Consider the following 12,760-nt stretch of genomic DNA (forward strand, 5'->3'; position numbering starts at 1 on the left):
AACCATTAATATCGTACATTTTACATACGAACCGGGTTCGGTTTAGCCCAAGGACGTTTTCTGATTGTGAACCGGCCCATGGGCTTAGTGATCATCACATTTTTTATGATTAGGGCTTGTTCAGGTTGTTGCTCCATAACGTGATATATTAGAGCATCCGCAACTGGGGACGTCGAGAGTCCTTAGCATCCTAACCTAGACAAATTAGATTATAATAATATTATTTAAGCTAAATAACCTAAGGATCAATCCGTAAATAAGGATTTACCGGACTTGATCCTTAGAGACGTGGCATGATTTGATTCGTTTGATCGGCTTTTGAGTTTGGTATTGGAAAAAAAAAAGAAATCATTTTCGACGGAAGACGCAGAAAAAAAAGAGAGCTCTCGACGAAAGGCGATTCGATCCGTCGGAACACGAAGGTAAATCGAAGCCTTCTCATGGAGTTTTTTGGATTTAGATTAGGTTCGATGTTGTATTTCTCTCAATTTAGGGTTGGGTTCTCGGTTTTCAAACGATTTGGGAATTTTTTCGTATGAAGTTAGGGTTTCAAACGATTTGGGTTTTCAATTGATTTGGGGATCTTTTCGTATGTAGTTAGGGTTTATACACGATTTTGATTTGAAACGATTTGGGGAGCTTCTCGTTTGTTTTACCGTCGATTATTACAACCGAGTTACAATCGAGTTTTACAATCTTCTCGTTTGTTCTTAATCTTTGGTCATGTTTTGTTCTGACGGTTCTAACTCGATCTCTCTGTTTTGTTCAATGAAGTGGGAGAACCGGAGGGTAGACCTGTTGGGATCAAGGCTGCTGCTAAAGCTTCTACTAAGAGGAAGAAGAGTGGTAAAGAAGAGGAGTTGTCACAGTTACATGCCATCATGGAAGTGAAACAAAAACTCTCTAAGCAGAAACTGCTTGATCGTTTACTTGCCAAAAAAGATCCACTCACTGAGATGGAAACATCTCTTAAACTCAAGCTTATGTCTGAGATGTTATGAGGTAGACATGTCGTATTGCGTAGTTTAGATATCTCGTATTAAGTAGTTTAGCTATCTGGTATTAAGCAGAAACTGCTTGTGTTCTTTTGAAAACTATAAGTTCAAATTCTTTATGGAGTTGTCTTGAGTAGTTACAACTACTTTCTTATTGTATCACATGTCGTATTACTTTAATTATTTGCTAACTCTTGTCTTTTGTTTTGTTTCAGGTGCAGCTGTAGGACATGTGAACTAAGTCACAGGTGCATTTGTGAAAATGTTTAGCTCATGTGAATCCAAGTCACGGGTTGTATGTAAGAAATGTTCTATAAGTTTCCCTTCGAGCTTGTCTTTAGGTAGCTATCTCGTTTGCTTAGTTTCCACCAGACCTTCTTTCCTTTTGTTTCCTTTTGCTACTACTGTATTCTCGGAGTTGTAATCTTCTTTTGCTGTAATTCGAAGTTGCGGATGCTCTTATGTCCAGCAAGTTGTAATGAACAAGTACTCTTTCTCATAATTCGGTAACGCTATCACTTTAGATGCTTCTCTTTACTTGCTTCTCTTTAACCAATCTTGTATAGATCATTTATAACCAAAGTAAAGTTGATCATGTATGCCAATCGAAACTAAAACTTATAGAAACCAACGTACTTGCTTCTCTTTACTTACTTGATCATGTATGACCAAACCAAACTAAAGTTTTATAGACATGATCCCAAAACTTATAGAAACCATATTAAAAATTGTTAAAAGTGATAATAGAATAACTATAGATAATTTGAACTTATAGAGAATTTGAGCTCATAGATAATTTTTTAGTTTAAAAAAAATAAAACTTGTATATAATTTGAACTTATAGATTAAAAAAATAAAACTTGTTGATAATTTGAACTTATAGATTAAAAAAATAAAATTTGTAGATAATTTGAACTTATAGTTTTAAAAAAATAACTTATAGAGAATTTGAACTTATAGAGAATTTGAACTTATAGTTTATAAAAAATATTATTTTTTGAAGCAGGATACCTAAATATGTCATCATTTTCATCCGATGAACTCGAAGAAAGATTGGACGAAATTTTCGACGAATACTTCGAAGATACATTCAACAACATAGTGGAGGCCCAAACCATTAAGAAAAGGAAACGTGCTTATATAGAACGAAACCGTGAAGCAGGACACGACCGCTTATGGAATGACTACTTCAGCGAAGACTCGACATTCTCGTCACATTTATTCATACGCCGTTTCCGCATGAATAAGGAATTATTCTTGCGTATTGTCCATGGCCTATCAGAGTGCATTCCATTCTTTCAGCAAAGAAGAGATGCAACCGGGAGGTTTGGTCATTCTCCACTACAAAAATGTACGGCAGCAATTCGTCTGCTTGCTTATGGTTCTGCGGCTGACACGGTTGACGAATATCTCCGACTTGCTGAGACCACTGCACTTTCGTGTTTACATAATTTCACTGACGGAATAATACAGTTATTCGGAGATGAGTTTCTACGACGACCCACACCGGAGGATCTTCAACGACTACTCGATATTGGAGAAAAACGAGAGTTTCCTGGGATGGTCGGGAGCATTGACTGTATGCATTGGGAATGGAAAAATTGTCCAACCGCTTGGAAAGGACAATACGCACGTGGATCAGGAAAACCGACAATTGTCTTAGAAGCTGTAGCTTCACACGATCTTTGGATATGGCACGTTTTTTTTTGTCCTCCAGGTACCTTAAACGATACTAATGTCCTCGATCGGTCTCCTGTTTTTGATGATATTTTAGAAGGTCGAGCTCCCAGGGTAAAGTACGTGGTCAACGGACACATGTATAAGTTGGCGTACTACCTCACAGACGGTATATATCCAAATTGGTCAACATTTATCCAATCTATCACACTCCCTCAATGTCCTAAACAAGAGTTATTTGCTAAAGTTCAAGAAGCACCCCGAAAAGATGTGGAGCGGGCTTTTGGAGTATTGCAAGCTTGATTTGCGATTGTGAGAAACTCGGCTCTTTCTTTGGACAAAGAAAAGATAGGGAAGATTATGAGAGCATGTATCATACTACACAATATGATAGTCGAAAATGAACGGGATGGATACACTCGTTATGATATATCTGAATTTGAAGAAGGATACGTCACCAGAAGTTCACAGGTGGAAACCGACAGGCCTACAAATTTCAATAATATGTTTGGCATTCGGAATGATGTTCGGGATAGGCGTATACATCAACATTTGAAAAATGATTTAATTGAGCATATTTGGAACAAATTTGGTGATGAAAATTAATAATTATTGTATTTTTATGTTTAATTATTGTATCTTTATATTTTTATGTTTAATTATTTTTTTATTCCTAAGTACTCCAAATTAGGAACACCATTGGACACACTATTTTGACTAGAATCCTTAACTATTCAAAAAAAAAAAAAAAATACTATAGTACTCCTAGAGACTCCAAGAAGGAGTCCACCGTTGTGGATGCTCTTATCTACATGTAGTTAGCGTCTAAGGGTATGATACAGTTATCTGAAATATTCCATATGGTAGAACCACCTTCGGGTATGATGTGCTCATAACTTACGAGGGGGAGATTAGCTTCTATTGATATAAATAATGATACAAATTGTGGAGTTTGGAGGATGTAAATAGACACAAGTGATCGTTTCAAGACTTTCACTTACTTTTTCATAATTGGATTCTGACTCAGCCGAATGAACACTGTGTATATGACATTTTCAAACTACAAGATTCATGGTGAGTTTATTTATGCACCTTTCTCCTTCGATATATCGTCGTATATTGTATTCTACGATCCGATGAGAAACAGTTGTAGAAGACTCGAGTGTTAACTTATGCATCAATGATCATCTCGTCGTTTATTTATGCATCAATGATCATCTCGTGGACTCTCACGTTAATGGATCATGAAGTGGCAAATCCTCAAGTGGTGGCTATTGAGATTTTAGCATCATACTCAAGATATCATGTGTTGGGTAATTTGGATACCAACAACAAGAAATACATGATGAAGCCAAAGACTGGACTAGGACCAAAGCTTGTAGGATTCATGGGAACATCCCATGATATCATCAATAGCATTGGAGTTCGATTCTACAAGTCTTCCTATGCCATAACAGAGCACGATTTGTTCTGTTATTTTATGTTAGTGTGTATTGCGTTTGCTTTGGGTGTCATGCAGTAACCAAGAGTGGTTATTAGCATTTCTATTAAAATAGCTAAACATTATGTACTTTATTATATTTGAGACAATGTAGTATTATCTTTATGATAATCTGTTATTTTTAAGTTGTTTTTGATTTTGATTGACAAATGTCTATGCTAATTGCGACACTGCTTGACAAGTGTGTTCCTTACACCACCACCAACGCCTACAAAAGAAAAACCAAACGGTTCCACCGCTATGCATTCATTATGGAACTCATGTTCACCGATAGAATTTGGTTTAGCTCGAATATTATCTTTAAGACAGTTTATTACAAACTTTTAAGTTGTTTATGCCACAGTTTGACAAGTATTTAAGCTCAATGTGACACAATTTGACAAGTGTGGCCTCTTATAATGTGTGCTGAACACATCAATCAAATGCATATAATTCAAGTTTTAATTGTATGGAACATTTAGAGTAAATAATGAAGAATAAAAATTAATTATTTTTACTTATTCTTAAAATTAACCAATCAAATAAAAACTTATTTTTCTATTTTCTCTAGTTACTGTTCAGAAAATAGAAAACACGATCAAATTTATTCTAATTCAAACAAGAATAAATATATTTCTGCTTATTTTTTCCTTATTATTTTTTTCTATTTACTCTATTTCTCAGGCACACTCTCAAAGTGATTTCTAACAATACTGTAATCATTATTATGTTTAATTAACAGATTGTGGTTTGAAAACTTCCAATTCAAATTTATGTTAGCAAAAAAAAGTCTCCAAGTATGAGTTCGAGGCTTTGAAACAACGAGTTGTTAATAATTAGAAGCCACCAAGTGAAATAGAAAATTTATCATTGTCAGCTTAGGATAGAGAACAGTGTTTTGATAAACGGGACAAGTAAAAATATTAAATTAAGCTGTCTGGAGGAGAAGCCCAAAGTGTTTAAACTTATAAAAATACACATATATATAATAACTCGAGTATAAGAATGTAAATTTTTATAAAGTTTGTGATATTTTTTTAGAAAAATTAGTCTATATTTACAATAATGTCCGTTTTGTGAAATATAGAAATGTGAGAATGTTAGTTTTACAGTAAACATTTATTGTGCTACAACCTATCTTTTAAAATTAAGACAAACGGCAAAAAATCATAAAATCATATTCACCACAACTTACTAGACTGAAAAGTGTAAAGTCAGGAAATATGGGTCCCCTTCTTGTAAGGGAAATTGGGCTGTATAACGCAAAAAAAAAAAATGATAATTCACTGACTAACTAATTACCCTATTTTTTTACTATTTCTTGTGCTTTTTATATAAAATTGTCATATTACCTTTGATTGCAACCGGTAAAACCTGCAAGTCAATTTTTTTTTAATCATGTTAAGTTCCAAAAATTCTCTGTGTCCATTACAGAATCACATATCCTCACATAATTTATTCTTCCTTTCGAAGTGCGTTGCAAAGGGGACATCATCTCCGTTTCTGAAATCTATTGCGAGACGACGGTGTTACAATTGAAGTGGCGAGAAAGAGCAATCCGAGCATCTTTTCTTTCTCAGATTTGTGGGATCGTTGATGAAATTGTATTGTCTATGTTGATGGTGAAGGGGTGTAGTGGATAATAGAGTTTCAAAGACGAGTGGTGTCTGCAACAAAGTTGATCGGAGAAGATGAACTGTATATATTATGTTACTATACTATTTTATTATGTTTCATTTCATTTGATGGTTACTAAAAAGTGTTCTATTTTGTTTAAAAATACAGTTTTAACTTTTTAAACTTCTCGTTACATATTTTTGAACCTGTAAAATTCGCACTATGATCTATATTGTATAGTTTAATATTACATAATAATATAATATAGTTTAATATTACATAATATTATGTACTTTTTTATATTTTGATATTTGAGTTTAGGTTTTATATTTAGGTTAGGGTTTAGTGATTATAGTTTAGAGTTTAGTATTCTAGAAGGCGAAAGTGTATGGTTGGGGGTTAGCATTAACTTCTTCCATGCAATCATAGACATTTCATAACTTCACCTGTAAATACTATGTCATTTATTTTTTTTTCATTCTATTTGAGTTTAAGATTTATATTTGGGTTAGGGTTTATATTTGGGTAGGGTTTAGTGATTAAAGTTGGTTTATATTTGAGTTTAGGGTTTAGTGATTAGGTTTTAGGACTTAGTATTTAGTAGGTGAGGGTATGGTTGGGATCAATGTTAACTTATTCCATGCAATCATATATGTTTCATAATTTCACCAATATGTACTACGCTATGTATTTTGTTTCATTCTATTTGGGTTTATGGTTTATACTTGGGTTTATGATTTATATTTGGGTTTATAGTTTAGTAACTAGGGTTTAGAGTTTAGTAATTAGGGTTTAGAGTTTCTTATTTATGAGTTGGGTTGGGATAGTGTTTAGTATTTAACAATTGTGGATGTTGTTGCATCCTTCTATACTATTTTGGCGATATAGAATAGAACACTATGTACATATGTATGTGGTCAATAAATGTGTAACATGAATGTCTTTTTTCTTTCATATGACATAGTTTTAAGTCACTTCTCATCATATATTATTTGTGATACGTTATGTTTATCGGGTAATTGTAAGTAGAAAGGGTATAACCGACTAATTCTGGGTGTAAATGTTAGATTCTTTATTATGCCAAAATGAATGTTATCTACCTAATTTTACTTCTAAATTTGGTTAGATGGCCCCTGTAATGTAGACATTTTTTGTTGGTACATTTAGTCATTTTACCTTTCAAAACTAATAAAACCATGACTAACATGTCTATCATTTTCATTATTTGTATTCTCTTCCGTGATAAGGCACCTTCAAAACTCCAAAGCAGCACAACTAAAGCAAAAACAGATATAAATATATATATATATATGTGGTAGTTTAAAAACTTTTTCCAGCATCTGGAAGTGAATACATAAGGATCATCACTTCACATCTACAATTTAATTTAATTTCCAATCAAATTAGGGATTTTTTATTTTCTTTAATAAAATCACGTTTGTATCGTTTGATATATGATTTGTTATTGTTAGTCACACACAGAGTGCTAGGTACGTCCAGTAAACAAGATAAAGAGAGCTATTATTTTGCCTAATGACTTTTGGTTTCATATGGGGTTTGCCATTCCATTATGATAATATAGCTGGATCATCGAACGTAAAACGTCACACTGTTTAACTATAAAAATTCTTGGAAGTGACATATGAGATCTAGTGTACCAAATGTTGCTACCTAATAATTGCTTCTCCACAAAGCTATAATTTCGTTTTGATTATATCCGTGAACTAACTAATTAACCGATTTAGCAACTAGCTTAATTATTTTAAACTCGTTTTGGATTTAAAAATATTTTTGAATTATTTTATTTTGAAGAAAATTACTAAGCGTTATATGTAGTAGTCTTATAAAACCATGGTATGTAAACATTGTTTTCTTGTTATTAAGAAAGATACGTGGTTTAAATGATCCTTTCCAGAGGTTCATTTATGGATCTGGAGATTTATGAGGAGATGTTATACTTTTTCTTCCAGATGGCCATTATAAGATTTTGTATGTTACTTTCTTGCGTGGTAGCCTGGTAATATATATAAGTAACCTAGCACGATTTAAACTGTTTGATGATCCTTACTAATTGAGATGAGGGGACATGGATGTCGTGTATATATATACTTTACCTTATCTCATACAACCGCTACACAGTTTCTTGAATATATTAATCAGCAGGCAATGCAGAATAGATTCTTCAAACTGTGGAGATTAAAGTTTAACGGGTGTGCGCGAATGATCCATTGGAAGCTCAAAAGTCAAAGTACTCGACTTTGTAAAGAATAGTCTGAACTATCTCAAAGTTCTTAACCCGATCAGACTTATTAAAGATGGTGACACATCATAATTTTCTATTACCAGCAATATAGAAACGATGGAACAATTATTTGTGAAGTATGACTGGAAAGCAACTAAGGTAGTGGAATATAAAGGCTAATGAATTGAAGTGGGCCTTCCGAAAACATGTTGAGGTTGAAATTAAAATAAAAGTGGGCACTGGTCACTAGTCACTAGTCACTGGTCACTCACTCAATGCATAAAAACAAAAGAAATAAGGAGACACCCTTATCTAGTTTTGTTTTGCCACTATTCCAAATCTCCAATACTGATTTTGCCTTACTTAATATTTTTGGGATAAAATGTTAAATGTCTTTACTTGATTTGGTCCACGCAGTCAAAAAAAAAAAAGATTTGGTCCACACACCCAACACCTTCTTAAAAAAGTACAGAAATTAGCTTCACCCCTAGTATGAAACTTTAAATTCACTCCACCCTTTAGCACCAATCAAATTTACACATAGATTATTAATTAAAAAATATTAAATTAAACAAAAAATAGCTATAAAAAATAAAAAATACTAATTTTAACGACACTAACTTCTAAACCCTATACCTTAAATTCTAAACCCAAGTCCAAACACCTAAACCCAAACCCTATACCCTAAACCCTAATCCTAAACCCTCAACCCTAATCCTAGACCCTAAACCTAAACCCTATATCCTTATACCCTAATCCTAGATCCTAAACCCAAACCCTATACCCTAAACCCTAATCCTAGACCCTAAATCCAAATTATATACTTTAAACCCAAAAAATAGACTATAAACCTAAACCATATACCCTAAACCCAAGTCTTAGACCCTAAACTTAAACCTTAACCCAAACCCTATAGCATCTAAGTTTGGGGTTTGGGTTTAGGGTTTACCATTTGGGTTTTAGGTCTAGGATTTGGATTTAGGGTATAGGTTTTGGGTTTGGGTTTAAGATTTACGGTTTGGGTTTAAGATTTACCGTTTGGACTTATGGTTAAAGTTTTGGGTTTAGGGTATATAATTTGGGTTTAAGGTTTACGGTTTGGGTTTAGGGTCTAGGACTTGAGTTTAGGGTATAGAGTTTAGGTTTATAGTCTAGTTTTTGGGTTTATGGTATATAATTTGGGTTTAGGGTCTATGATTAGGGTTTAGGGTATAGGGTATAGGGTTTGGGTTTAGGAGTTTGGATTTGGGTTTAGAATTTAGGGTATGGGGTTTTGAATTTAAGATTTAGGGTTTAGGGTTTACGTGGAAGCGTTAGCGTCGTTAAAATTAAATTTTTTATTTTTTGTAGCTATTTTTTATTTAATTTAATGTTTTTTAATTAATAATCTATGTGGAAATTTGATTAGTGCTAAAGAGTGGGGTGAATTTAAAGGTTAACCCTAGAGAGTGAACCTAAGTTTTGTCCTTAAAAAATATCTATTTTACTGGTATAATATAAATTACGATTAACATATACACATATAATGTTAGCGTGAAAATTATCTAAATGACTTTTTATTTTATTTTATTGTTATTTGTTTTTTTTTGGTCAACTATTGTTATTTGTTTAATTGAGTCATTACAACTTATTACGCCAATTTATATATTACCACCGTCATCACCCAAATCACATTATACTCACAAATTTTAATGCAATATTCATATCTCAACAAATACAAGAACTCTCAACTATTATCTTGTGAACTGTTTGAATTTGTCTTCATCAGAAGTTCAATGAAAATTGAAAAGCTGAACACTCAAAGAAAACCATATAAGCTGAAAATTATATGAAAAATTAACTAATTTAAAACTATGTTTTGTTTTTTCTAAATGGCGATCCAATAGAAATGAAAAAAAAAATACAAGAAAACACATCATTTTGTAATACAAAAATAGAAATGAGAAAAGAATAGCAAAGAAAATTAAAGAAACTACTAAAAAGGTAAATTAGTCTTAAAATGATTTATAGGTCATTTTATAAAAGATAGTATAAATAATCTGATTATTCAAATTTGCGTTGTCTTCCAATGAAAAATATGGGTTGTTGGGTTTTATAACCAAAATAAAGGTTTCGCTTAAAACAAAAACTAAAGTAAAAGGTTTAATTACCCTATTTTGCACAATGAAAAGGGTGAAATCAACTAAAAAAGCAATATAATGAAACAAAACACCTTATTGTTTTCTTAGAGCATCATTAACCAGATGAGCTTAGAGAGAAGTGTTTAAAAAAAAATATTAAACAAATGAGTGGGTCTTAGGAAAAATCTAAGCAGCAGAATGCTTGTTTAAGCGTCGCTGTTTGTTCTGTTTGCGGATCCCACCAACACGTGGCGATCCGCAATTGATTTTTTTTTAATTTTTTTTCTTTAATCAGAAAAAAAAACTTAAACACTTTTAATGGGTTGCTAGGGTTAATGATGTTTTTACCGCACCAGCTATTGGTAACAGCAACCCTCACAGTATCGAAAGAAATGTTTTATTTTACCTTTCTAGGAAAAAGAAAAGAAAACATAAATGAAAAGGAACAGAAAAAGCAGAGACTTTGAATCACATGTAAAATTTCAGAAAAACACAAAGAAAATGTCGACGTCAAATGGAAAAGGTGAAGCCGGGGGAATGAATGTATGGGCTCCATGCGACATTATCAAATCCCTTGCGCTGCTCCATTCTTTTTTAAATTAACTGTTCGAGTTCAATTATTAAATATTCATGAAAAGATCCAAATTAAAATCTTTCTGAACAACTCTGACGAGTGAGATTAAAATTGAAAAATTTAATGGTTCTTTTAACTTTATGAAATATAATTAGGTTGTTCTTTTTTTTTGTAAGAGGTAAAAGTTGACTTTCACAACAGCAAGATAGTGAAAATTGATTCTTTAATGCAATGTAATGTTTAAAATTTCAAATATCTCTAGAAACACAAGAATTATAAAGAACAACTTTTCTTTATTAGTTTTAGAAACTACTCAAAACTAAAACTTTCAATGTTTTTCTTAGATCACTTATTTCGATCTTATTGATCTTATGGAACACCTCTCCATTAGACCTATATTTATATAAAAGACAATTCCCTTTAACATGTGGGATATGGTAAACACAAATCAAACCTAAATAGAAACTTCTTTTTCCTATTTTTAAGTTTTCTTATTGTGTTTATCTTAAAATATTAAACATCTAATAATATGTTAAGTTTCCACAAGCTTGGAATTATCCAACATTCACCCCTTAATTCCAACTTGAATTAGGGAGATCAATTTTTTGAACTCCGATTAAGCTCCTCATTTGCTTGAACATAATCCTTGCTAATGGCTTGGTAAGGATGTCGGCCTTCTGCTCAACACCCGACACATGCTCCACTTCGATCTCCACACACGCACGAATGAAGTGATACTTCTTGAGTACATGCGTACTCCTTCCATGGAAAACTGGATTCTTCGTTGGAGCAATGGCTGATTTGTTGTCGATCCTAAGCTTGACCTTCTCGCCTTCTTTGCTTAGTATCTCACTCAACAATTCCCTGATCCACATAGCTTGCTTCGCTGCTTCTGTTGCTGCCATGAACTCTGCTTCGCATGATGACAATGCAACCGTCTGCTGCTTCTGCGACGTCCAAGTGATCAGTGATGAACCATAGTAGAATGCATGACCTGACGTGCTCCTCTCGTCATTGAGATCAATGTTGTGACTGCTGTCACTATAACCAACGACACTCCTTGACCTATCTCTCTTGAAGAACAGACCAAAGTTTGTTGTTCCTTTCACATACCGCAGTATGTGCTTGATGGCTTGTCCGTGAGAGTCTCTCGGATTGTGCATGTATCTGCTAAGAACACCTACTGCGTAACACAGGTCGGGTCTTGTGTGAAGCAGATACCTCAAACATCCTATGATTCTTCTAAACTCGGTAGCATCTATCGCTTGTTCATCTTCAGCTTTTGAGATCTTCAAATCCGCCTCCATTAGAATTTGAGTTGCATTACACGCTTCCATCTTTGTGTCACGCAGGATTCCATGAGCATACCTCTCTTGTTTTATTCTGATTCCGTCTGCTCCTTAAATCACTTCTATGCCAAGGTAGTACGTTAGCTTACCTAGATCAGACATCTCTAACTTCTTAGACATCTCCTCCTTGAATTATCTAATCACCTTAAGTGAAGTTCCTGTCACAAATAGATCATCAACGTAGATGGCTATGATCAAGACGTCTCCTCCTTCAGTCTTGCTGTACACTAATGGTACCTTCGTGCACTTCTCAAATCTCATCTCCTTGAGAACCTGATCGAGTTTTACATTCCATGCCCTGGGTGCCTGGCGTAGCCCATACAAAGCCTTGTGTAACACATACACACGATCCTCTTCTCCTTTCTTTTCAGATACAGTCGGTCTATCTACAAGCTCACATATCTTGTTTCTTGTGATAGATTTCAACTCGTCTGTCATAGCTTCAATCCAATTTTCTTCACAAACTAGATTGAGCTCATCTGAAGCTAACTCTCCTCCTCTATCGGTGCATCCTAGATTGAACATAGCTGAGGCAACCTCTCCTCCTCTATCGGTGCAACCTAGATTGAACTTAGCTGAGACAACATCTCCTCCTCTATCGGTGTGAAATCTTTTGAACCGATAGAATGCCTCACGATTATCTGCTGGCGTTGGTGGTGCGTTTCGTCCACACAAATCTCCAGGCAATAATCCCAATGGCTTTGAT

The 12,760-nt window shown here is 33.8% G+C and overlaps 1 protein-coding gene across 1 annotated transcript; it reads left to right on the top strand.

The window, feature by feature from the left end:
* Positions 1–110: 110 nt before the first annotated feature.
* On the top strand, positions 111–3,345 carry LOC106398630. The gene is made up of 2 exons (XM_048750848.1): positions 111–1,501; positions 2,002–3,345. Exon 2 carries the CDS (start codon positions 2,013–2,015, stop codon positions 2,973–2,975), a length of 963 nt encoding a protein of 320 aa, XP_048606805.1. The 5' UTR covers positions 111–1,501; positions 2,002–2,012; the 3' UTR covers positions 2,976–3,345.
* Positions 3,346–12,760: the final 9,415 nt, after the last annotated feature.

The sequence above is a fragment of the Brassica napus genome, chromosome C3 (genome assembly GCF_020379485.1).
Source record: "Brassica napus cultivar Da-Ae chromosome C3, Da-Ae, whole genome shotgun sequence".
In the NCBI taxonomy this organism is placed as follows: domain Eukaryota; kingdom Viridiplantae; phylum Streptophyta; class Magnoliopsida; order Brassicales; family Brassicaceae; genus Brassica; species Brassica napus.

Coding starts and splice junctions, on each gene's coding strand:
- LOC106398630 (XM_048750848.1), top strand. CDS start 2,013: ATGTCATCATTTTCATCCGATGAACTCGAAGAAAGATTGGACGAAATT.